This window comes from Aotus nancymaae, unplaced genomic scaffold (assembly GCF_030222135.1).
Source record: "Aotus nancymaae isolate 86718 unplaced genomic scaffold, 86718_ANA_hifiasm-v0.15.2.pri h1tg000006l, whole genome shotgun sequence".
NCBI lineage: Eukaryota > Metazoa > Chordata > Mammalia > Primates > Aotidae > Aotus > Aotus nancymaae.
Window position 1 is genome coordinate 67,288,778 of NW_026988417.1, and position 26,799 is coordinate 67,315,576.

The window sequence follows — 26,799 nt, forward strand, 5'->3', positions numbered from 1 at the left end:
TCCGGAAGCCGGGGATCCGCGGCCATGACTGTGCCGGCCCGTGGCTTCTCGCTGCTCCGCGGCCGCCTGGGCCGAGTGCCGGCGCTGGGCAGGAGCACAGCACCCCCCGTGAGAGCACCGGGAGGGCCCAGGAGCGCGTTCCGGGGCTTTCGGAGCAGCGGTGTAAGGTACGAGAGCTGCGGGCTCAGGGTGCTGAGCCGCTGGCGGTGGGAGGGCAGCGGGGGCGCGGGCGGTGCTCGCGCGCGTGGGGCCGAAGGCTCGTGGGCGGCCGCGCGGCGGGCTGGGTCGAGGACCGCCTTGGCTGTGAGGTGCCCTTGCCGGTCTCGCGGGTGAGTCGCAGTTGCCCCCGCTCGGGGAGCGAAAACTTGCTCTGCTCTGGGCTCTGGCACCAGAACGTTCCATATTTGCAGCAGGTGCAATTGAGTGATTTGGGAAGACATTTGAGGCACTAAGAAAAGATACCATAAAAACACGTGGTCTGCTTGGTCAAACATTTGTTTTTACTTTGCTTATTGTAGTGTTTCGTAAATAAAGGAGTAGGCGTTGTCCAGATGGCTTACTAATGTTTGCGTTTCTGAATTCCTTTGTTAATGGTTTTGTCAAGGTCTTTTCCAACACTAAATTATTTATGGTTTCACAAAACCAGAGATCAATCCCGATTTCTCAGTCTTTTCATGTATGGCTCTCCCTAAACCTCTGTAAAGTGATGAGACTTGCATTCATTACATCTCTTTGGACTTGGTTGCTGGCAAGAACTATGGAAATACAAAAGGGTACACACCCTTCTGTCTTCTACTTTACTTGTCTTACTTGCAAAATCCATCTTAACAAGATGAAGATACATCTTCTTGACCCAGAGCCTGTGAATCCAGAAGAGCCTCTGTTTTTAAACTTTCAGGGCTTCCAGAAATGCACTTTCATTGTCATTTTATGTCCAAAGACTGTGTCTCACTCGAGTTTTTGTATCCCCCGGTGCCCAGGACAATCCCTAGAAAAAAAACAATGATTGGTAACGTGGAAACGTAGATACTGTTTATTTAATTTAAATCAATTAACTCCCTATTGTGTACATTTAGATCTTAGTATTGAGTAACTGAATTTAAAAATTACTTTCTATAGGATTTGCTTTGGACATAGTTTCTGGTGACTAGGTCTTCCACGAGGATATGTGAGAAAATAACAGTGAGTCAGAGTTGTTTTGTAAGTGGTAGTGCTGTGGGTAAGAATGTGCCACTTGCTTTGGAACTACCAGCTAGCTCTACTACCTAGGAAAAGCAGATTCTGTAGAATTCTATTTGTATGAAAGAATTGAGGGAATTATTTGCTGTCACTCTAAATACTTGTTTGTATCATTATTCTCTGAATGTCCGTTGTGTTAGGGCTGCTTTTCAGGGTGAGGATAACCTGTTTCAAATAGTACAACTTGATTAATTTCCCTTGTCAGCTTGCTGTAAACAACTCTATCTCTCCATTTTCTCCATGACCTGCATACATTGAGTGGAAGTCATTACAGTAACAGTTACAACCCCAAAATTTCGTTGTAGCCACTTGCTTTGTACACAAACACACACACGTGCACGTGTACACACACACACATACCCCAACTCATGGAGGGAGAATTCAGAACTTTTAACTTATACTTAATAACCTCTTCATAATTTAAAACAATTGAGTGCAAAGGTTTTGGAAAGCTATTATCCATATGCACAATAACAGTTATTAATTTCAGCCCAGCTGGTTTCAGTCCCACTTGATGCAGATTATAATTATAAAAATAAGTAATCTATTTTGATAGTTTTTATTTTTTACAGATGACACTAGGCAAGTTAAGATAAGGCAGGGGTTTTGATGCCCTCTTTACACTGAATACCATCTCTGAAGGCGAAGTTGGCCCCAAGGTTGAGAAACACCTGTGGACTAGTGGGTCTCGGGTGGGGAGGAATTCGGACAGTGTGTTGATGCTTATTGGTGTCTCTTTTCTCTTCTAGGACCAGCAGAGAGAAGAGATTCCATCTTCCAGAGGTTGCCACTGTCTGCCTCCCCACTTGACCCCATCCACAGTCATCTTTTTTATATATATAGTGACACATTAGCTGTCTAGTTCTTCATAGTTAATGTGGTTTAAGTCTGACATCATTTCTTTTCCATGAAATTTACACCTTAGTGTTATTCTCACTGAAAATTGCCTTTGAGTTTGATAAACTCTTATCCCAGTGATACTGTTTTAAATTAACAGATTTATTACCATTTATGAACTATGTAGAGCCTTAATTGAAAAAGTATCTCTGATTATTTTTTCATATTTTGGCCACATATCTATAATAATGGAACATTGTAAATACTTTTTAGTGGAGGATTTTTAAAAAGTAGAATTTCAATAAATAATGCTTGATGGAGTTTACAGGTTACAATATCTTGAAGTATTATTCGACGGTTTTCTCTCAATGATTTTTCCTTTAAAATTTGCAATGAATTTGTTTTCCTATTTATGCATGAGAAATTAGGTCTTCTTAATTGGGAGAAATTAAAGTAATAAATAAGCCCTTCTAATTCTCGCAGCTGTTTCTTGAAGTGAATTACCTATCCAGGTAAAAGATTAAAAATTTTTTAAAAAGTGTTTGTAATTAAAGTTTTCCCATTTTGTTGTGGTGTGTGAGGATTTTACAAATCAAAATATCCTTGGTTAAAAGACATCACATGAGTTTGTACCCAGTGCTTTTCAGTCTGAGGAGCCTGGTAGCAGCCCATCCCATTTGGGTGGGAAGGTTATAGACCTCGTACATTAATGCCATGCTCAAAGCAGATTTGCAGGTATTCTGCAACAGAGGGACTTTCACAAACCCTGCGTTGGCTTATTCTACCTGAACTACTTATTTTAATTAAATAAATGACTATCCCAAGCATTCCATGTTTATCCTGTTGCTCAGTGAATCCTCAAATTGTTAATTTGGTAGATTCTCTTTTTTCTTCTCATACTATTATTCTTTTAGCTTTAAAAATAATGTGTACTGCCTACAGGTCCTTATGGAAGTTTCACCTTTCTTTGTGTCTCCCTGGCAGCAACTTTATAATTTTTTAGCTGGACCATGTTTTTGGAACTAGTGAAAGACACTTACTTGTGTTAAGTATTCATGTCTTTTACCATAGGTAGTTGAGTTTAATAATAAAAAAGAGATACATTTTTATCAGTAACAATGTTCATTTTTCTTCAGACTCTTCCCTCTAGTACTTACTCTGTATTTCTATCTCTTCTAAAGACTAGGAAAGGCAGTTTCTCAAAATCATATTCTATTTAGTCGGCAAATGTGATAATGTGGTGGTGTTCCTATCTTCCTACTATACCTATTCTACTGAAACTGAGAAAATAATTGCTATCTGGCTACAATTTTGATTTCTAAGACGTTCTCGTGTCATTTTAAATTCAGAAACTAAATATTTCAACATTTGGTCTGTCATATCTTGTTTTATTTTCTGTGTTCCAGCTGTTCAGAGGTAGTATGTTCTAATATCTCTAAAATCAATCAAGATTTTTGACTAAAACCGATCAGTAGATGAAAAAGATAGACTAATATTAATTTTAGATCTTGTTAATCATGATCTTACTAATAATTTGGCAATTTCTTTAATTACCCAAATCTTTGTTTTTCAAATGCCTTATTCTTTCATGTTAATATTCTGATGGGAGGATGAAAACAGTAGAAAGGAGCAACACCAGATGATCTTTTCATGGGCACATACTCTTTCAATGAATCCCACGGAACTCAATGAAATTACAGTTTGGCTTAGAGATAATTAAGTTGTGGAAGGAGGTTTAAGAGAGGAGCTTAGGTGAAATTTGAACTGTAAATAAGTATACTAAATTGAAGAAATGATTAGTAATAAATGAGATTTACTTTTAAGAAATTCAGTTGGGACTTGAAAAAACATTTTGTGTGCAAGGTAGAAAACTTTAAGGTCACGATAGAACATAATCTGAACCTAAATTAACAGTAATTTTGAAGAATTCAGGGCGGGATGTTATCCAAGAAGGCTTAGCCAACTGCTCCACTTAACGTTACATCATAAGTAGTTTCTGTGTTGCTATTTTTTTATTAGCATTTCAATGACTGCATCATATTACGTTAAATCAATTGGCCCTAACTTACCTAACCATCTTGCTGCTTTTTAATGTCTAGTTCTTGGAAAACATGTAATTATTTACTCTCAGATTGAGGTCATGTTCTTGTCAACATCATACCAACCAGGTTTGCTCACTTCGTCATCTGAACCGTACATAGGTGTCTATATTAGGCTCATTAGAGTGTCCCTAGGTCTAAAGACTGTCTAAAGATTCATAATTCTAAAGTGAGGGTATGTGTATAGTTTACAATACATGTTTTCTCCCTAGTTTTTTTTTTCCCTATTTGTGATTAACTGCAATGAATACCATCATGCTTTTAAGGAATTCAGTTGTATTGTTGAAAAATACATTTTTATTAATATCTAAGGAGCTCTTAGTGTTAAGCACTTTGCTGAGATTTTTCACTTACATTATATCCTTTGATCCTTACAGCAACTAAATGAAGTAAACACTATGACTATTCCCAGTTAACAGATTGAGAAATTGAGGCTTAGAGAAATTAAACTTGTCCAAGTTGGCACAGTAAATAAATGGTGAAGACAAGGCGTGAACCCACGTGATCTCTCCAAGTGTTCTTCTCTACAAACAGCTTATAATTATTTACTTATCTCACTTTTGCTTTTTCTTCTTTTTGAAAACATTTATTAACATTAAATCTCATAGAACTTTTGTGAATCTAGAAAGCTAATTTTGCATGTAAATTTTAGAAATTATTTTGTTAGATTCCCCCTCAGTTAGAGATGTTCTTAACTAGGACCTTATGGATAGAATTCACGGGATCCATAAACATGGATGGGAGGTTACTAACATCTAATAAATTTAGCATTTTTTTTCAGTTGTCAATGTTGGCAACAAATATGGTATCAGCAGTACATGTGACTTGCTAATTATTAAATCACAAATATTTCAGTATCACAAAGTTGAGGCAGATACCACAAAGCATCATCTGCACATCACTATTTTGATATGGTAGTTAGACCTACAACTAGATCCTGTTATTTAATACTTTTTTTTTTTTAAAAAAAAAGCATTTGATAGTATTTCAGTAAAACTGGTTTTCCTTGTAATCTGTAATTTATATTGAATGTTTAAAAGGATTGTTCTGAGGAGTCCACAGGTTTCAATAGACAGGCCAAGAGCTTCTGCGGCACAAAGCTTAGCATCTAAGGTTCTTTCCAACAAAGTTAGTTTGAAAATGCATGGATATTGTTTAATACTACAGAGTCAGAAAGAGTTAACTAGTTAAAAAACTGAGTATCAAGAAGAGTCATACATAAGGAAAATGAGTTATTTTACTTTTTATTGATTTGCAAATGTAGTTTCTAGTAAAATTACTTCAAGATGTGAATAGGGTACTTCGGGTGTGAAACAAATTGTTTTAAGGAGGCCATAAACTTAACACTTATATGCATTCATTTATTTTAGCAACGCACCTCAAAAGGCTCCCTATACTGGTGATTGGTTTTATTTTCTATGGAATTTTGTCCTGGTTTCATTGGGTTTCATTTCTATTGTACAAACTCAAGATATCCAAGGTATGCCCTAAGATATAAAGCAATTAAACTGTATGTTAGGGCCTGGGGAGAGCTTGGAATTGTTAATCATCATTAACAATTTTTCATCTTTATAGAGCCCAAAATGGTTCATTCAGCTCTAGTTGAAGCTGTGAGTAAAGATGAGATTGAAACTAAGATGTAGATTTGTGAAGTATACAAATTAAATAAACTATTGATCTTGACTAGGTTTTATTTATTGTTACATTAGTATTTTGTGGAGGAGTACTTGGGTACATGGTAATAATTTCCCCCCTTGTTATTTTGCTCTACTTTATTAAATACATCATTTGGTTCTAGTAAGCGTAGATTAAGGTGGTTAGTTTATTTTCTGGAAGTACAGGTAAACAAACCCATGGAAAGAGCACTAAGTACTAAAGATTTTCTGCTCTTATAATGCTCCTGGTTATCTGAATATGTCGTCATCTGTTATTTAGAAGCTAGGAGAGAGAGCCACTTTTACAAACCAGCCAATGAACTTTTAGCCAGATTCTCTTATGTAATGTGAGGTTAACAAAAGAGTATTCCTATTATATAGATGAAGAAATTGCATGCCTTTGAGAGCAGCTAAGTGACTTGCCTAACTTTATAATTGCTACTAATGGTGACCCAGAGCTCTGATGCTCAGGACTTCTGATTTCAGGTGAGTAATTTATACTTCATAGTGCTGCCCTGCTACTCACTAGCCACCACCTCCCTTTAATTTGTGCTTCCTGATGAAGCCACATTTAGTGGCTAGCCCAGAAATAGGCTATTGGAAGGGAGCGCTCCTTTTCCTGCCTTCTTTGGGGGAAGGTTGTTTCTGCCTTTGTGGAAAACATCACCTGAGCAAGTAATGACAGGGCACATCATGTAAACAATATCTAAGGGGTCAAATGGATTTCATTTTTGATAAACATTAATGGCAAGGTCACTTTATAATTTTTTTGACCAAACTAGCATGTTTAGAGTAAAAAGGGGCATGAATGTAATGAAAATGATATATTTGGAATATTTATTGGCTTACAAATATATTAGTGAACCTATACAATTTTCATTCAAACCATTTTCAAAATTAACATTTTAAAGATAATTTATGTCTTTATATGTTAAAACAAAATAAAAATTTATATTACTTGAATATTCAGCATAATTATTCTTGGTGCATATTCACATACTTGAATCAGCTTCTTAGCTTTATCTTTTAACACCTTGATACTGATAATTTTCTGAAAAAAGTTAATAGGATCTTATGTTTAATTTTTTTTTCTTTTTGAGATGGAGTCTTACTCTGTTGCCCAGGCTGGAGTGCAAGTGCCGCGATCTTGGCTCACTGCAACCTCCGCCTCCCAGGTTCAAGCCATTCTCCTGCCTCAGCCTCCTAAGTAGCTGGGACTACAGATATGTGCCACCATGCCTGGCTAATTTTTGTGTTTTTAGTAGAGACAGGGTTTCACTATTTTGGTCAGGCTGGTCTTGAACTCTTGACCTTGTGATCCATCCACCTCAGCCTCCCAAAGTACTGGGATCACAGGAGTGAGCTACCGCGCCCAGCCCTTATGCTTAATTTTAAAATTAAATTTTCTGCAACTTTCTTGAAACAGTTCCAAATTGAATCTTTGCTTTAGACAGTCATTATTTTGGTTTTAAAGGTACTGTCTCTATAGGTGCTGAAACACCATGTAAACTCTGCTAAATGGAATACTCTTAATTCTACCTTTTTCCACATTGAATTGGGAAGATATTTTAGCCTAAATATTTTCACAGGTGCTATCTTTGTGTATCTTTTCAAAGTACTTTTCTTTGATGAATACTTAGATCAAAGTCATCAAATAAGTTGTTTTTGTGTATGATTTTAAAAATAGTTTGCCAAATTTAGATATGGGAACATTAAAGTTTTTCTCAGTTATATTCCATCATGTTACAAAACAGTAATTTATTCAATGAAATTTTATTCAACAAAAAATACGAGCTCCATCGAAAGAGTCTTCTCAGAAATTGGACTATTTAAAATTGTGATTATAGATGTATTTATTTACTATTTCTGCTGTACACAAAGTTCCACAAACTAGGTGGCTTGAAACAGCAGAAATCTGTTTTCACACTTCTGGAGGCTAGAAGTCGGAAACAAAGTAACTATAGGCCTGTCCACTAGCCTCTGGTTATTGCCAGCAGTACTTGATGTTCCTAAGGAGTTTGCAGTTTCATGGCTCTAGTCTTTGCCTCTGTTGTCACATGGTTGTCTTCCGTCTGTGATTTCACTTCTCTTCTGTGTGTATGTGTGTCTCTGTGTCTCTTCTCTTATAAGGGCAGAAATCAAAATTACCTGTGCATTGTTTGAGCTATCATTTTTTTTAATAGTTCCCTTCGTCCCTTCCTTTTGAAGAGAGAACATTTCTATTTGTAAGCTTTGGTTTCACTGATTACAGTTCACTAAAAACTTTAAATCTGAATGTGCCTCTACCCCCATTTGGTCTACTTGTTGAATATGTTGATTAATAATTTCCAACTTTTGAAAAACAGGCAACAGTGTCGCCCCTCCCAGTGCCAAGCCAGCCCCCACAGACACAGTCTGTAGGCCAATCCTTGTAGACCTAGGCTCTAGGCCTGTACTAATGCCAGGGCAGCAGTCAGAGATTCCAGTTTAGCTTCTGCAGACTTAGGCATCAGGTACAAAGTCATGGACCCACACTCTAAGCCTGCCCCAGTACCAGGTCAGCCTCCATGAATTCAGGTCCAAGCCTATCCCCAGGGACCCAAGCTCCTGACCCAACCTTATGGTTCCAGGTACCAGGTCTGCCCCTGCAGATTTAGACACCAGTCCCATTCCAGGGGACCCTATGCCAGCCCAGTCCCCACAGACTTGGGACCAGGCCCATTCCAGTGCCAGGCTGGTCCCCATGGACTCAGACTCAAGACCTGCCCTACTGCCACGGTGACCCCCATGAACCTGGGCTTCAGGTCTGTATTTGCAGACCCAGGATCCAGGCCTGCTCCTACATACCCAGTTGACAGCCCACTCCTGTTTATCCAAGTACCAGATTAGCCCTTGTGAGTTGAGGTATTAGGCCCACCATCTGCCAACCAATCCAAAGACTAGCAGCAAGCCCATCCATGGACCATGCCAGATGGCTCATCAAGAATCTCTAGACAGGCTGACTGGTGAAGGGCTTTCCCGACTGAATCCAGTTTATAAAGACTGGAATAGGTGCCTACTTCTTTAAGTGATAGACACCAATGAAAGGCCATAAGAACTATGAATCATTAGGGAAACATGACACCACAAAAGGAACAAAATAAAGTAACAATAATTGACCATAAAGAAATGGAGAGCTACAGGCTGTCTAACCAGAGAACACAAATAGACAACTAAACAATATCAATGATTTAAAATACTACAAAAGGATAAAAACAGGGTACTGTGGGAACTCAGAGTCCCAGGGTACAGGGGTCAGAAAACATTTCCCAGAGTGTTTCACAAGCTGAGACTTCAGGAATGTGTGAGACAGAGGTGGCAAGGTGGTTGGAGAGGTGAGAAAGAGAAGGAGGAGTGTTTCGGGCAGAGGGAATATTGTATGTGAAGGCCCAGAGAGAACATGGTGCAGTTGATGAATTAAAATATGACTGGTGTGCAGTGTGGGACTCACTGAGCACAGTGTTCTTTAGCAGTGAGGCTAAAGTAGCTCATGCAGAAGTTTGTAAGCCGTAGGGAATTTGGATTTTAATCAAAATTATTCCCCCAATTTCTCAGTTCAAAAATTTTGGAGTCGTGTTTGCCTAATGTCTTTTTTTTTTTCCATATCCTACACGCAATCTCAGTAAATCCCAATGGTTTCACTCTCAAAATAGATTCAGAATCAGACTACTTAGCACCTCCACTGCTACCCCATTGACTAACTCCCCATTGTCTGTTGCCTGTTATACTACACTAGCTTTTTAGCTGGATTCTCCACTTCTACTCTTGATCTCACAGAGTTTATCCTCCATATTTTCACCAGTTACTTTAAAAACGAAAGTCATGTCAGAATCTCTAAAGGGCTTTCTATCTCAGTCACAGTAAAAGCCAACATCCTTTCAAAGGCCTGCAGGGCCTTAAATAATCTGATGTCCCACTACTTCTCTGACTTCATGTCTTATCCTGGTTCACTTGGTCTTTTCACTGCAGCCATTGGCCTCTTGCTGTTCCTCAAAGATTTCAGGTGTGCCCTTTGCTAAAGGCCTCCATACTTGCTGTTTGCTTCCCTTGGCGTAGAATGCTTTTCTCCCAGAAATCTACATGATTTATTTGATTTCCTTCATTTTTGCTCACATGTTACTGATTTATCAGAGAAGTGATACCTTAACCCACCTATATAAAATAATTCTGGCTTTCAGATAAGTCCTTTCTCTGCCTCATGTCACACATGATAAATACTTGCTGTTTTTCAATTTGCTTATATCTTCTACTAGAATAAAGTTTCCATAAAAGTAGACGATTGTTTTGTGCCCTATTATTTATATTCCCGTTGCCTAAAATATTTCTACGCACATAGGAGACTTTCAATATGTATTTATTCAGTTAATAAACAATGAGCATGTGGTGGGGAGTTTAAACAATGGAGGTGACATAATTAAACAACAATTACTCTGGCTGCAGTATGGAAAATGCATTAGAGGAGATCAAGACGAGCAAGGGAAGAATTTTAGGAGCTGTGTTACTCAGTGGCTGAACATTTGAGTTGTTACTGCTATTTAACCTTTGTAGCTTTTCAACAATTTTCATGTTAAAAAATCTCATTTGTTTATGCACTAAAGTAATGAGAATGTGTGAGTTGACTAGTTCTTCCAGCACATAGACCAATACAGGCACTCTCCCATTGAACCTGCATTAATTTCAGGTTGCTTCATTTTGCCTCTTGTAGTGACTCCTACGGAGCTAGGCTTGCTGAGTCTCTACAGTGACTGAGGGAGTCAATTGGAGGGGCCAGTTGCTACTGAAAATGCTCACAGACCTAATTCCTAATTTACCCATAAACACCAGCTAGCCAGAGTGTATCACTGCTATAATTAGTTAGCAAGCCAACTTAGCACCTCAGTGCTATAATTTGAGGTAAACCCTGAAGAGTCTTAGACCTGAGTATACAGGGTACAGTTAAGTTTAATCTGTATACAGTTTGTCTCCTTGAAGTCTGGGAAACAGTTTATGCTATTGGTCTTCTCTGACACTTTCCAGGTCACACAGGTTTGTACTATCTAGGTCATAATTAGCCTGAATTATATTCAGCGATTGCCAGCTTCACAGTGGCATGTGAACAAACTATTGTGTTTAATAGTGAGTGAATCAATAAATAATATGTCAGCAGTAGCATCGCTACTCACGTTATAAAATGCAAGACAAAGTTCAGATGTTGTTATATTTTAAAATAAAATGTGTATTGCTTACTATGTTACGTGACTTCTAGTTTTTTTAAAAATAGATAAATCTGCTTCTATGATAATGTTCTACCCTAAGAAAATATTGCCGACACAAATTGATTTATGGAAAGTTTTTTTTTGCTACTACTTATAAATGAGTTGTGGTGGAATATGTTGTGTATCTGCAGTTAATAGTATTTGCTAATATACAAGGTCCTTGTTATCTTAGTGCCAAAAGGCTACTTAAGTGAATTCATAAAACATCCTCACCAGAAATTCATAGGAAACAGTGAAAGAGTTTGTTACTTTCCTTTAAAAAATAAAAACCTTACAAGTTATATTTTATTTTAACTTGATTTGTTTATAATTATATACAAATTATTGGAAGGTACAAAGCACAAACTACAAAAAATCTCTCAGGGAATAATAGATAACCTGAATATCTCTCTAGAGAGAATTTAAGTTTGTAGGTTTAAACCTTCCCCAAAAGAAAACTCCAGAATCAGATAGCTTCATGGGTGAATCCTACCAAACATTTAAGAAAGAAAAAAATACCAATTCTTTACACACTCTTCTGGAAATTTGAAGAGGATAGCATTCTTCCTAATTCATTCTATGAAGCCAGCATCATCCTGGTATCAAAGCTACATGATAACATTGTAAGAAAAGAAAACTACAGACACCTCTTATGCACATAGATGCAACAAGTTTAACATAATTTCAGATGAAATCCACAATTTATGGAAAGGATAGGTACATAATGACCAACTGGGATGTATCCCAGGAATGCAAGATTGGTTTAACATTTGAAAATTAATCAATTACCATATTAACAGACTAACATCTGAGGAAACCTTATGATCATTTCAATAGACACAAACAACATTTGGCAATATCCTCATACAAATTCTCACCAAACTAAAAATAGACATCAATCATACAACTGAATGTATAACTTGGACCCATAAAATATCTAGAAGAAAACACTGGAGAAAACTTTTGCGACCTTGAGTTAGGCAAAGATTTCTTTTATACAACACTGAAAACATGGTCCATAAAAGGGAAAATTAATAAATTGGAATATTAAAATTAACTGTTCTAAAAACGCAAGAGAATGAAAAGGCAAAGCACAGACTGGGAGACAATATTTCAAATCCCATATCTGATAAAGGACTTGAATATAAGATATACAAAGAGCTTTAAAAATTCAAAATAGGAAACAATGTACTAAATAATGGGCAAAAGCTTTAATTATTTAATTCAGCAAAGAAGATTGCAGATGGTAAATAAACATAGAAAAAGATGTTCATCAGTATTCATTGAGAGAATGCAAATTTAAAGCACGATGACATACCACCATGTGTCCACTAAAATGTCAAAAGTTTTAAAACCTGACCATCCCAAGTGATGACAAGTATAGAGAGCAACCAGAACTGATACACTGTTTGGAGGAATGCAAAGCAGTACAGTGTCTTTGTAAAATGGCCCAACAGTTTTAAACATATTTAAATATACACTTAAAATATGACCTAACCATTCCACTTTGAGCTATTTGCTCAAAATAAATTAAAGCAGACAGGAGTGGTGGCTCACACTTGTAATCCCAGTGTTTTGGGAGTCTGAGAGGGGCAGCTCACTTGTGGCCAAGACTTTGAGACCAGCCTGGCTAACATGACAAAACCCTGTCTCTACTAAATATATAAGAATTAACCAGGCATGGTGGCATATGCCTGTAATTCCAGCTACTCGGGAGGCTGAAGTATGAGAATCACTTGAACTCAGGAGGTGGAGATTGCAGTGACCAGAGATCCTGTCACTGAACTCTAACCTGGGTGATAGAGTTATATATTCCATCCCAAAATATATTAAAGCATATGTGTATAAAACATATGTTTTTAACAGCTGTATTTTTATGATCAAAAACTGGAAAGAACCCAAATATCCATTAATAATTATAATTGAATGAATAAACAAATATTGGTATATCCATACAGTGTAACAGTACTCAGCGATCAGAAAAAAATGAACCATTCAAACATGCGACAACATGAATTAATTTAAAAATAATTATGCTGAGTGGAAGTAGCTGGCTAAAAAAGAGCATGTACTATTTGATTCAATTTTTATAAAATTCTTGATGATACAGACTAATATAAAGCAAACAAAAGAGATACTTGGTTGCCTGGAATGGTCAGTGGAGGAGTGGAATCTGGCAGACACAGGTGGAATGGTGAAATTTTAAAGGTGCACCTGGAAAGTTTTGGGAATGATAGATATGTTCATTGTCTTGAGTGTAGTGATGGTTTCTTAGGTATATACAAATATTAAAACTTGTCAAATTGTATACTTTAAGTATGTCCAGTTTTTATATAACAATTATACTAAATAAATATTATTACAGAAATAAGACAGCAGAACAAGATTGATATATTAAATCCATCATGACATTTAATGTCTTGAAAGCTACTAAGATTTTAATGAATCTTAGACAAAATTAGAATCAAAAGTAGAGTTCACTTAGAATGTCTAGTTGCGAGTGTATTGTCTAACCAATTTGCTCATTTACTCATAAATTATGATTGTTATTAGAATACACTTTTGTGTTCAATTAAAGTGTTTTTCAAACATGGTCATACACAAGAATCACCTGTAGAAAATTATTAGACATGCAGATTTCCAGGTTTCAGCCACCGCCCACCCCTCAACCCCCAGGAATTCTAAATTGTAGATGTGGTTGTGGGGTCTGAGAGTCTGCAAGTTCAGGCAGTTTTTGATGTGTATATCCATAGACCACATTTGGAATTGCTTCTTGGCAGAACATTGTTTACATCAAAATTGCATGAACTGAGATAAATGCTATGGACAACTGGTGTCATGCTATAATGGTGTATTTTTGATCTGGTTCTACCTATATGTCCACAAATCTACTAGATAGAGCAGTTGACTTCTTTGGAAAATTTGCGTTTTGTGTGTTGTCTGATATTTATGGCACCACCTTCATTAGAAAATTACAAGTGTACAGGTGCTACAAAGAATTAAAGTTTATAAGGACTTCCTTTCCTCCTCCTCTTTCTCCTCTGCTTCTTTCTTTTTCTCATTTTCCTCTTCCTCACAATATTTATTAACCTACATTTGATGCTTTTTCTACTAATCATATTCTCACCAGGTCTTTCAATAGGACAGAGGCAGAAGGAAGAAGGGACCACCTTCTACTTTATGAGATACCTTTAAAAAAATAAACACACAGTAAGAGCAACATAATTCACCACTTTAAAGTTTGAGGTCATGGAGAGTAGAAAGGCCTTCTAGAAGGTATTTCTTTGTGCCTTTCCAGAGATAGTTTATGTCATCTATCAAAATATAGGACTTCTTATCTTCCGAAATACCTATAAACTGCCAGGGAGTAAATACTTATAAACTGCCGGGAAGCAAATGCAAACTTTTTCCATGAGCAATGACACCATGGCATTGCGGAGCAACTAAACTAACTATCTGTTTACTGACCTGATCCCCACCATAATCAGTGACAAGCATGGCAAGATTCACAGCTGTTGTCAGGGAGTTGGCCTGGGGCCATGGAATATTATTTTTCTTTGAGTAAGTTAAAGAGCTGTGTAGTATTGTTACCGAAGGGGACACTGTTACCGGAGGGACAATGGCCCTATTCCCTCCCTGATTAGGTGTGCCTGAGGTCCTTGGGTCTCATACTGGCTCAAGAATGGGGGAGTAGACACTGTTGGTGATGGTGAGCTCCTTGGAGTAAGTATCAGACCCAAAAAATTTTATAGCAAAGTGATTTATTTTAGGGAGAGAGAGAAAGATAGAGAGAAAATGGAATGAGAGGGAGAGAGAGAGAAAAGTGAAAAACAGTTCTCACACTGAGTGAGAGGCAATCCAGAAAGATGGAGTCCCTGCAGGCTAAGAGCAGGGGACTTTAACCTGGGAGTTACTCCCGCCCCATTCAAATTTTTTGTCTTATGAGAGGAGTTCCTTCAAACTTCCGCTAGAATGATTGATCTCTGTTTCCCGGAAGTTTATCTTACCAAAAGTCAAAGGCCTCTAAGCTCCTGGATGGAGAAGGGGGGAAGGTATGGCGCTGGGAAGTTCTTGCCCTTGAAACTGCGCCCCCTTGTGGACCTGGGGAGAGAATACATTCCCTCTGTATGAAGCTCATGACTTCAGGGTCTTGTACAGGATATGCTAACCAAAAACGAACTGATTTTGCCTTAGGGTCACAAGACTGTGGGGCCGTGTGATACACAACGGAGCCCAGTCTTCAAGATGGTTGCCAGTTTTAACTGGGCTGTGCTGATCTGCCTCTTTAGAAAAAATGGCAGAACTTTAAATTTAGGCAATAATATAGTCTAGATCTTGAGTATGTAGTTTGATAATTTATATGAATATACATATGTATATGTATATGCATATGTATGCATATATGTGTATAATATATATGTTTTATATATATATAATACCTAAGTAAAAATTGTGAAGAAACATGCACCGTAGATAGCGTCTTAGTCTATTTGAGCTGCTGTAACAGAGTATCAGAGACTGGTTGGCTTATAAAAATAACAGAAATTTACTTCTCATTGTTCTGTAGGCTGGGAAGTCCAATATCAATACACCAGAAGGTTCAGTGTCTGGTGTGGGCCTGCTTTTTGGTTAATAGATAGCTGTCTTCATGCTATGTCCTCACATGGCAGAAAGCATGAGGAAGATCTCTGGAGTTTCTTAAAAGGACAGTAACACCACTTATGAGGGCTCTATCCTCATTATATAATCACCTCCCAAAGGATTCACCTCCTAATATCATATCATTTGGGGTTAAGATTTAAACATATGACTTTTGAAGAAACATACACATTTATTCTATAGCAGATAGATTATATTGTAGAACTAAATAATAGAGGTGAAATCCTTCACAAAATTATAAAATATTTATAAACCTGAAGAGTAGGTGTCACATTAATTGAAAAAAAATCAAATTTGGGGTGCTTGGAGAATCATGGTTGTTTTGTTCATTTTTGTACCTTAAATTTGTGCAGTTGAATATTTTTTATTTTCTTTTTAGTATTATATTTATTGTTTTGCTTTCCACAGACATGAAGCCGTTATTATATCAGGAACTGAAATGGCTAAGCATATCCAGAAAGAAATAAAGCAAGGTGTGGAATCATGGATTTCCCTTGGAAACAGAAGACCTCACCTCAGTATAATTTTAGTGGGAGATAATCCAGCAAGCCATACATACGTCAGGAATAAGATAAGAGCTGCCTCTGCTGTAGGTGGGTATGTGTTTTAGTTGTAATTGCTACTAAATATGTTTTCTGTTTTTAGTTCGAATTGTGATAATTATGAATGATAATTATCAAATAAGTACCATTTGAATTACATGTATTATTATTAAAGATTATTCAGTTACTAAACCTTATATTAATTTCATTTGATGTTTCTTCAAAATTTTTATAGGGTTAATTCAGTGTGTTTTATATTCTATGGTAAGAAATGCAAAGAATACATCTATAAGGCTTGCTTTCATTATATTTGACTTAATCAAATAATAAACCTGGCTTGTTCACTCTGTTAAACTTGGCCTAATAGTTGTGTGGTAGTGACATTTTTATTCTCTTCTAATCTGCTAATAGTAGCTTATCTCAAACAAGTACAAGTTGTCACCTGGCATTCCAGGCCAAAGAATGCATATGAATCAAGAGAAAACACTTGTATTATTGGAGAAATCCTTCCTGATGATGCATTAAACATCAGAACCTTTCATTCCAGTAGGAACAGTCCCACACTGTCTCAGACACTATTGATGAAAAACCACATTCAGTTAGTCAAGTGACCTTCTCTGCTTGTTTTTCTTCTAGGTATTTGTAGTGAGCTCATTCTAAAACCTAAGGATATTTCTCAGGAAGAACTTTTGGACATAACTGATCAATTGAATATGGACCCAAGAGTCAGTGGTATATTAGTTCAGTTACCGCTGCCAGGTACCTAATGTTCTTCTCTATATCTGGTTTTGTTAAAAGAGAAACAGAGGACATCTTTCAACATCATATCATGATACTATAAGTAATTTATAAAACACATTCAGAAGGGGACTAACTATTAAACTAGCAATAAGTGTAATAGTGATTTCTGAATGATTTGTGCTTACATTGACAAAATCTGTGAAACTAAAATTTAGGTATTGGCAATACATGCAGTCCTTGCTTTGCACAGTAGTGTGGGACCCTAAAAATGACGATGTAAGAGGAAACCAGGTAATGTGATCTTAATAATCAATGGTAAAAATAACAATTTTTCTGTGGCCTTTAAATCTTTTTATCAAAGCTTTAAAATCTTTCCTACTGTTTGAGTGTCTCAAACAGAGATTGTGGTTCATAAATGTATAGGGAAATGAATAATTAGTAAAACTAAAGTAATATTTTTGAGTACACTATAATTTAGAAATTAGAAACATTGAGAAATAAAGTGTATGATTTCTTTGCGTAAACCTGTCAAAGGTAGTTAGAGCAGTGTTTGCCTTCTAATTCTCTAACATCAGATGGAACGAGCATCTTTTCTATGCTTTGGTGAATTGAACTGTTATATTCCTTTCAAAGTTTAGATTAGCTCCCAGTATTTTGTCTGTTGTACTTTCAATGTTGTGTAATTTCTCTGAGAGTTCCCTAACATTTAAAGAAACGTCAATGTGAGAAACATTGAGGAACTCTCTGAGAGTTCCTTAACATTTAAAGAAATGTCAAGTTACACGTTGGTATCACCTCTGAGACATTGTCGTCTTTTTTGTTCCTATCACTTTCCTCATTTTTGTGATGAGTTCACCTTCATTAAGTTCCTCTGGCTGTGTAACCATCTCTCCAAAGGATTCAATGTCAACATTCTGTGGTCAGCTATTTCTCCAACAACTCCATTTACATTAAATTAGGATCCTATGACTTTGTTTTTTATGTTCATTAGACTTTTTCAACATCGTTCTTACCTTCACTTCATTCGGGCCTAGGTTTCTCTTGTCTTTGTTTGCTGTTACCATTTTCAGATCTTCTACCCACATCCAGTTTCCATCCCAGCATTATCACATTTTGTTTCTTTGCTATACTTTTATTTTGATAGGCTAATCCCCTCTGTCTGTTATCCACTTTTGTAAAATACCATATGGGTTTATCTCTGGGGGACACGGAGAAAACACACTTTGCTGTCTATGTTTGAAGATTATAAATGTGCAGTGACCAATCATTTGAAAGAAGTGTATGATTGGTCTCTGATCATCATCTCATCTGTTATTTTTAGTGATCTGTGGACTAAAGAGCTAGCAGCTCTTGTATAATTACTAAGAATTTGAACTGTGTTGTTGGAGGACTAGTATTATTTCATTAAACTGTGGTTCTGAAATTTGTGCATATTTAAACTGTGCAAAATGAGGACTGCAGGAATGGTATATAGGTTACAGTAGTTTTGTAGTTTTGAGTTCTGGAAGCTTTGATTAACAATCACGTGGTATGCAAAAAAGTAAAGCTATATAATGCTATTATATGGGATCTTTATATGGTATTAATATTTTTCCTTATCTAACAATATAATATAATATGTTAGCATATGTTATAGCTTTTGTGCTGCTTAAATTATGCCAAAAATTAATACTTCTAATTCTTTTCCTCCAATATAGCTTCACTGACAAAAAACATCAAGTTGATAAGAATCTTAGAAGCTATCACAGTTTTCTCCTGAGAAAAAATGCTCTGACAGATAATGCTTAAATGATGTTAAAGTTAGTATAGTGATAGTATCACTTACATTTAAAACTAAAAAAAGAAATTCAACACATGCAACACTCTTATATCATAGGAAAATGAGATCTAGAGAAGATCAGGAGTTTATTAACATCACAAATCTGTCCGAAAAATTATAACAGTGTTTCTCAATTGTTTGACTAATGCAAAATGAGTCTCTTTTTTTTTGGCACTGTATTTATCAAGCAATCTTTTTATAGTTTGCAGTTTTTGAAGTTTTCTCCACTTGGCATTTGTATGACATTTTAATAGCTATATAACCATATCACAATATTAATCCTTAAAATGTCCATTGTATACAAAGTAACCTGAAAAAAACATTTCTTAAAAGAAAACATACAAATGGCCAACAGGTATGTGAAAATGATCAACGTTAGTAATTATCAGGGAAAGGCAAGTTAAAACCACAATGAGATATCACCTCACACCTGTTAGGATGGCTGTTATCAAGAAAATGAGGTAAGTGCTGGGGATGTAGAGAAAAGGAACCCCTGCTCACTGCGGTTTAGAGTGTAAATTGGTACAGCCATTTTAGAAAACAGCATGACAGTTCCTGAAAAAACTAAAAATAGCACACCATATTATCTAAAATTTCCATTTCTGTATATATATCCAAGTGACATGTTATCAATATGTTTAAGAGATATCATCACTCTTATGTTCATTGTAGCATTACTTCAAGATACATAATCAACTTTAGTGTCTATTGGTGGCTGAATGGATAAAGTAAGTGTTGAATATATACAAAATGAAATAAAAATCAACTTTTTAAAATAATGAAATTTTGTCATTTGCTATAACATAGAACCTGAAGTATATTATACTAAGTTGAATGAGCCAGATGCAAAGAGAAAAACCTGCATGGTCTTACCTGTAGAATTTTAAAAAGTAACCTCATGGAAATATAGAGTTAATGGTGGTTACCAGGGACTGAGGACTGGGGAGGAGATTGTGGAGATGTTGGTTAAAGGATACAAAATTTTAGTTACACAGGAATAAGTTTTGGAGATCTATTGTACAACGTGGTAACTTAGTTAATAACAACATACTGTATACTTGCAAATTGCTGAAAAGGAGATTTAAATGTTCTCACCATGAAAATGCATATTTGATGTATTAGATATATTAATTAGATTGACTTAACTATTTCATAATGTATACATATATCAAAACATATTGTACACCACACATATATACAATTTTTGTTTGTTAGTTTAAAACTATTTAAAATAGTCATAGTTTTCAAACTATACTATATTTAGTTTGTCACAGATTTCAAACTACATTAGATTGTTTGTCTTAATGAATTTATATTTGTATAAATTTTACCCCTTTTGAGCAACATTCCTTATTTGGTGAATTTATTAGCAGCTCACTGCTAGCTGGCACTGGTGATTTATCTGTTTTAAATACTAAATTGCTTGAGTCCTGTGCTAGAGACTCACAGAGTGAGACGCATAGAGCTAAAGCGACCACGGTGATTAAAAAAATCTGGATATTCTGAGAAACGGTGGTTTTCTATGTAGCCAAAAAGCCAATAATACCAAAATTGTGGCTAACATTGATTATATTACAGTACTTTATATGCCGTTTATATTACAAATGGTACTTTATATTTATTAACCCATTGGATTCTCACAATAATCCTGTGAAGCTCGAGTATTTTTTACTGGTGAGAAATTTGAGGCACAAAGAGGATAACTTCTCACAAGTTCACAGAGCTGCTAAGTAACTGAGCTGAGATTTGAATCTGGGCAGACTGGCCCCTATGCCAAGAATACTGTTACCTATTAGGTTAGCACCCTCACTGGCACATCAGTGTTAGCTGGTGAATAATGTGTGTTTACTGTGTGGCAGCACTCCTTTACATGGATTATTTTATTGAATCCTACAAACACCCTTATATGGTAAGAATTATCTTCTTCATTTTATAGATGAGGAGACTGAGACAGAGGGAGGTTAAGTGAATTGACCGGTATTACCTGTTAAATGGTAGAGCCAAGACCCAAACTCAGGTCATCTGATTTCAGAGCCTGCCTTTTAAACTCCTTGTTGTTACACTGTCTCTCAGAATATAGTAAGGCATGACATAAACACACGTATTTCAAACATTCACATACAGGTTCCTATCACTTGTAGCCACCAAATTGCTGATCATCTGGTTTCTCTGTTCCCACACTTGTAACCTATATTTTTTTATGGTTTTACCTTGCTCAATAATGGTATTCCTATTTTTATTCACAATTTCTTTTTGGTAAGGTTTAAAAATGATAGCAATGAGATTAAAGACATATTAAATATACTATTGCTTTCAACATAGCCTGTAGTTTATTTAATAATTGTACTGTGGTACATTTTTGCTAGCAGAAGATACAATTCAAATATGGATATATATACAGTCTGAATTTATAATCTGGCTTTGTAATTGACTGTTACTTAACTTTGATGAGTCTTATTTTACTCCTAAAAAGAAAATTGAAAATTGACCTTTTATACTACATATTGGAAACACATAGTTTTTAGTTAATAGAAAAAGTTGGTTAAAGTAAAACAATGCATATGTACCTTAAACATTGTATTACATCATAAAGAATTTAAATATTCATTCATCAGTCTTTGATATAGGTTCAGAGCTTTTTGGAGCCCACTGGTTGGACTTCTGCATCATCTTCTGACAGTAATATTTATGATTCATTGCCTGTAATTTTCATGTTGAGGTGAAACAGTGAAAATTCATCTAGATTTTCAAAATGCCTTCCACTCTTCAAAGTCGCCTTGCTGTTGTCTAAGTCATACTAATTCTTTTTAGTTCTTGAGAGTCTTTCTAGATCATTCAGCTTAGTTTTCTTACAAATAAGAACTGTTCCCTTTTGCACTCCGTTGTAATTTATTTATAACCTACATTATATAATTTACTATAAAAAAAACTGGCAAAGACAGGCTGAGAAATACAAAAATTGTCTCTTGGTTATGAAACTCAACTGGTAGGATTAGGAATACTTTTTTAACTATTCTCTGGTATGTCCAGCACTAGCCTTCACATTTTACAGAATAAGTGGAACTCATGAGTTATTTTGGTAGATTGGCTATATAGAAGTAGATGACTACAGCCTCTCCTATGTATATCTCATAAGATTATTATAATAAACAAATTAAACAATAAGCAAATGAAAAATGAATGAGTCTAGTTGATTACACCTTCAACTTGAATAATATAAAATTATTGTCTATAATTTGGTTAGTAAATATGTATTTCAAATTATTTCATCATTAGAAATCTAAGATTATTTCTCACAATTAGGGCAATGTCTTGAATAAAAGAAATTCCAAGTTAGAATTATAATTCTAATGTTTGAAGACAGGTTTGCATAAGGATTAAACCGAATGTGCAAAAAGTTTCCATCTCATTTGGGCAGAAACCAAAGAAATGAGATAAAATTCTGTCCTGTTTAATGGTACTGGGCCTGTCACAAGCTAAGTCCTGGTTTATGTTCAGAAGCTATGCAACTTTGTTCAGGATTTGAAATACTTGGGATATAAGAGTACACAGCCTGGCTGTTTGTTCTGTAGCTGGTCCTAAAGCTAAGGAGAAATAAAAATGACCAAATGCAGATGCTTTCCTACTCCTGTCCTGACTGTGCATAGATTCTTATCAATAAGTGATCACTTTGTCGAGGTGAGAAGGAGGTCTGTTATTTATGTTGTATTCTTTTTTTCTTCTGAGTAGGCATTTTATTTGTTTTTAGGTTTTATTGAGTTACATGTATTAAACTGATATCATATTAAAAATCAAATTTTTTGGAGTATGTATCTTTATATAGAGAAAGTAAATTAGAATAGTGGTCTTTTAAAACTGGGAACCAGTGGCATCCTTTTCAAATTAGAGTAATAAAAAGGAAATTATAGTATTCATAAACTTGAAGCACATTGGAATCAAATTATTCAAAATCACTTGTCATAGAGTAAGATTTGGTGCAGGATGAATTTGATTCAAGAGGGTTTAAATTATATGAACTGTATGAAAACATTTAGATCTAAGCCTGAAAAATGATTATTAACTCAATGAAATTTTAATAGGTTATTTCACAACTATGATTTCATGACAACTGTTACAAGTGTCAGGAATGGTAAACATTTACTATTTTCTAATGCCAAGCACTGTACAAAAGTGCTTTATATATATGAGAAATCATTTAATACTCACAACAATTCTTACCAGTAGGTGCTATTTTTATCTGAGGTATATGGTTAAGGAAAAAGAGTGAACTAAGTAACTTGTGTGAGGTCCACTCAGTGAGTGAGTATCAGAGCTTTGTCAGGGGACCAAGTATAGCATCCTTTGTGCCATAGTCACGGTCCTACAGCAGAAATTTAAGATAGCGTCAAGAGAGATGCTTGCTTACCTGCTTTGTATTTAATTGTTTCCTGAGAAGTCTACTTCTCATTTATTTCTGGAACACAATTAGGTAAACTTTATCTTATCTCTCTTTTTCTGAAATAGTTTTTCAAATGTTCCCTTCAGTTATCTAGTTTGAAGCCTTTGAGGATTAGCTCCTTCCTGATTATGTAAGGGAAGTAGAGAATGATTAAAGTATAAAACTAAAGAAGGTGAGTTAGAAGAGTTTGAGTTCACTGCACAGATTTAACACAAATAAAATATTTGAGCAATTAGTAGGCATACTGTGGATATTGACCTCACTAGTAAGCAAGGAGCTATGCATATTTGTCTAAAACTCATTTTTTCATTTGGAGAAAAAAGTATTGCTATAATTACTTTTCATGAGGAATTATCAAATTTGTGTATGCAGAATACTGATTATTATTAAAATTATTGACCAGAGTGGGAATATTTTTATCATTCTGAACTCTTTTCTGTTTTATTCTGTTTAATTCAAAATGATTTCTAAATTTTAACTTGACTTTGTTTTATAATTTATTTTTCCTTTCTCTATGGGAGAAACCCCGGTTAGGTGCTTGAGTGTTCAGAATAATTCCACATAGGGAGAATTGCAGAAAACATTTTGTCTACGTAATCTACCTTGTATCTGTTAGACAATTAATGAATGCTGTTGAAGAAATGAGTAAATCCTATACATTCTCATCACCACTTTTTGTGTGTATTAAGTCTCATCCTTCGGCATATGCTTCCACATCTAAGAGATTAGTGCATAAACAATTTAACTAATCAAGATTTGGTGAAGATCTTGTGCCCTCACCCATGAAAGTTTTCTATAGCTATAGTATCTATTGTATAGAGGCCGTGTTAGGAAAATGTATATTATTACTTGAACAATGTGTTAACCTCTGACCTCTTAAGTATATTGGTTATCTTTCAAATACACTAGGGCTGAGTTCTTTCTACCCTTTATGTCTTAGCGTAAATGTCATTGCTTCAGGGAGGCTTTTTCAGCCTATACTCCCAAAGTTGTTTTCATTCTGTTGTTCTCTGTTTGGAACCTCCTTTCTTCTGTGACAGAGACAATTTAAGTTCTCCAAATACCTACATGTCCTGTTATATTTCGGGGCTTCTCTTTGCGATTAGATTGAGGCCATGTGAGTATTGGCCAATAGATTGTAAAAGGAAGATACTTTTTTTGAGCCATTTCCAGACTGAGATGGTTAAAAGCTGTTGTGCCCTTGTCCTTCACTTCTGTTTTTGTTTCATTGTTCTTGGAAACTAGGTATTACAGATGGTTGTAAATGACAAGAAGTAGGGCAGTAGAATTCTTATTGGACTTTACATGAATAAGAAATAAATACCCTTTTATAAATGACTGGGATTTCAGATTTTTTAAAACTTATAAACTCACAGATCAAAGAAGCTCACCAAACTCCCAAGCTCATGAAACATGAAGAAAACTATGCCAAAGAACACCATAATCAAATTATTCAAAACCACTGATAGAAAAAAATCTTAAAAGCAATAAGGGGGTTGGGAGGCATTACATACAAATGAACAAAGAGGATAATGACAGAATATTTCTTGGTAGAAACAATGTAAGCAAGAAGACAATGGAAAAATACATTTAAGTATTAAGAGGAAATAAAAAGCCATAAACCCAAAATTCTATACCCAGTGAAAATGTGTTCAAAAACAAAGGCAAAAGTCCTTTTATCAGCCATCTGAGGAAGATAGCTCAAAACTAAAAGCAATTATTCACTAACAGACCTATGCTATAAGAAATATTAAAAGGGCCAGGTATGGTGGCTCATGCCTATAATCCTGGCACTTTGTGAGGTCGAGACAGGTGGATCACTTGAGGTCAGGAGTTTGAGACCAGCCTGGCTAACATGGGGAAACTCGTCTCCACTAAAAATACAAAAATCAGCTGGGCATCATGGAACATGCCTGTAATCCCAGCTACTCAGGAGTCTGAGGTGGGAGAATTGCTTGAACCCAGGAGTTGGAAGTTGCACTGAGCCAAGATCACACCACTGCACTCCAGCCTGGGCAACAAAGTGAGACTCCAACTCAAAAAAAAGAAGTCCTTTGCCTAGAAGGAAATGATACTAGATAGAAATGTGGATCTATCCAAGGAATGAAGAGCTCTAGAAGTGGTAACTATGTGAATAAATATATGTTATTCATGCACATATATATATATATGTTATAATATAGTTTTCTTATTCTTATCACTCATATTATTTTAGAAGATAATTAATGTTTAACCAAAACCAAAAACAACGTAGTACATGCTTTGTAGCTAATAAGCCAACAAAGGAGAAAAAGTAGAATCATCACAGATATTCAGTTAATCTAAAGGAATACAGAACAATGGAGAAAAGACAACAAAGATGTTAAATTTTGTCCTAGAAAATGTAATGCAAATAATACAATGGAACATCAGGGGTTGTTAAATGGGATAAAAATCAAGTCCCAACTATATGTTGCTTACATGAAACTACACCGTAAATATAAGGACACAGGGAGATTAAGGCAAAAGTGTGGGAAATATATGCCATGCTAACACTAATCAAATGAAAGCTAGTATAGCTATTTAATATGAAAGCATGTTTCAGAGCAGAAAATATTACTAGGGATAAAGAGGTCATTCCATAGTAATTAAGGAGTTGGTTTATCAAAAGTAAATAACAATCTTAATATCTTACATACCTAAGAAGAAAACTTCAAATTATATGAACCAAAAACTAATGTAATTGCAAGGAAAAATAATCAAATAAAAAATTATTGCCATGTTTCAAAACCTCTTAATAATGGAGAAAACAAGTAGACAGAAAAGCAGTAAAGATGTAGAATACTTGTAGTATGATATCAACCAATGTGACATCACTAAAATTTGTAGAACACAGTCTTCCAAATGGCAGATAATACCCTTTCTTCAAGTTAATGTAGAATATTTACCAGTATATACCACATTCTAGGCCATAAAACTAATCTCAATTTTAAGAGAATTCGTGTCACATAAAGCATGTTCTCTGACCACAATGGTATTAAATTAAAAATCAGTAATGAAAATATCTAGAAAATCCCTAAGTATTTGGAAAGTGAATAGCATAGCTCTAAATAACCCCTGTGTCGAAGAAGAAAATAATTTGAAATTGTTTTGTATTTTTTATGAAAACATAATACATCAAAAGTTTGTGGGATACTATTAAAGCAGTACTTAAGGGAAACACGTAACAGTAAACACATATTTTAGAAAAGAAAAAAGGTCCGAAATCAGTAATCTCATCTTATACTTTAAGATAATAGGAAAACCAGAACAAGTTAAGCACAATGTAAAGATGAAAAAGAGAAATAATAAAGGTCAGAGCAAAAATCAATGAAATGTAAAATAGAAAATAAAATCAGTAAAACCAAAAGCTGGACCTATAAAGGAAAAGAATAGATACAAATGACCAATACCAGGACTTCAAGAGGTAACATCACTACAGATTCTACAGATATTAAAAGGATAATAAAGAAATATTCTGAATAACATTATGCCAATTA

The 26,799-nt window shown here is 35.3% G+C and overlaps 1 protein-coding gene across 6 annotated transcripts in view; it reads left to right on the forward strand.

Annotated features, from left to right (window-relative positions):
* Positions 1-24: 24 nt before the first annotated feature.
* Positions 25-26,799, forward strand: part of MTHFD2L (methylenetetrahydrofolate dehydrogenase (NADP+ dependent) 2 like) — a 138,133-nt gene continuing 111,358 nt past the window's right edge. For 3 of the 6 annotated variants that reach the window (XR_002477670.2, XM_012464390.2, XM_021666096.2), the window contains exons 1-3: positions 12,964-14,805; positions 16,150-16,334; positions 16,920-17,042. Coding sequence is in view for 5 of the 6 variants with exons in the window: in XM_012464390.2 (XP_012319813.2) it covers positions 14,789-14,805; positions 16,150-16,334; positions 16,920-17,042 (325 nt within the window). In the remaining variant the exon portion in view is untranslated. Of the gene's footprint in view, positions 168-1,988; positions 2,021-3,669; positions 5,413-12,963; positions 14,806-16,149; positions 16,335-16,919; positions 17,043-26,799 lie in introns of those variants that run through there. The other 3 variants (XM_012464389.2, XM_021666101.2, XM_021666095.2) reach the window with 3 other exon arrangements.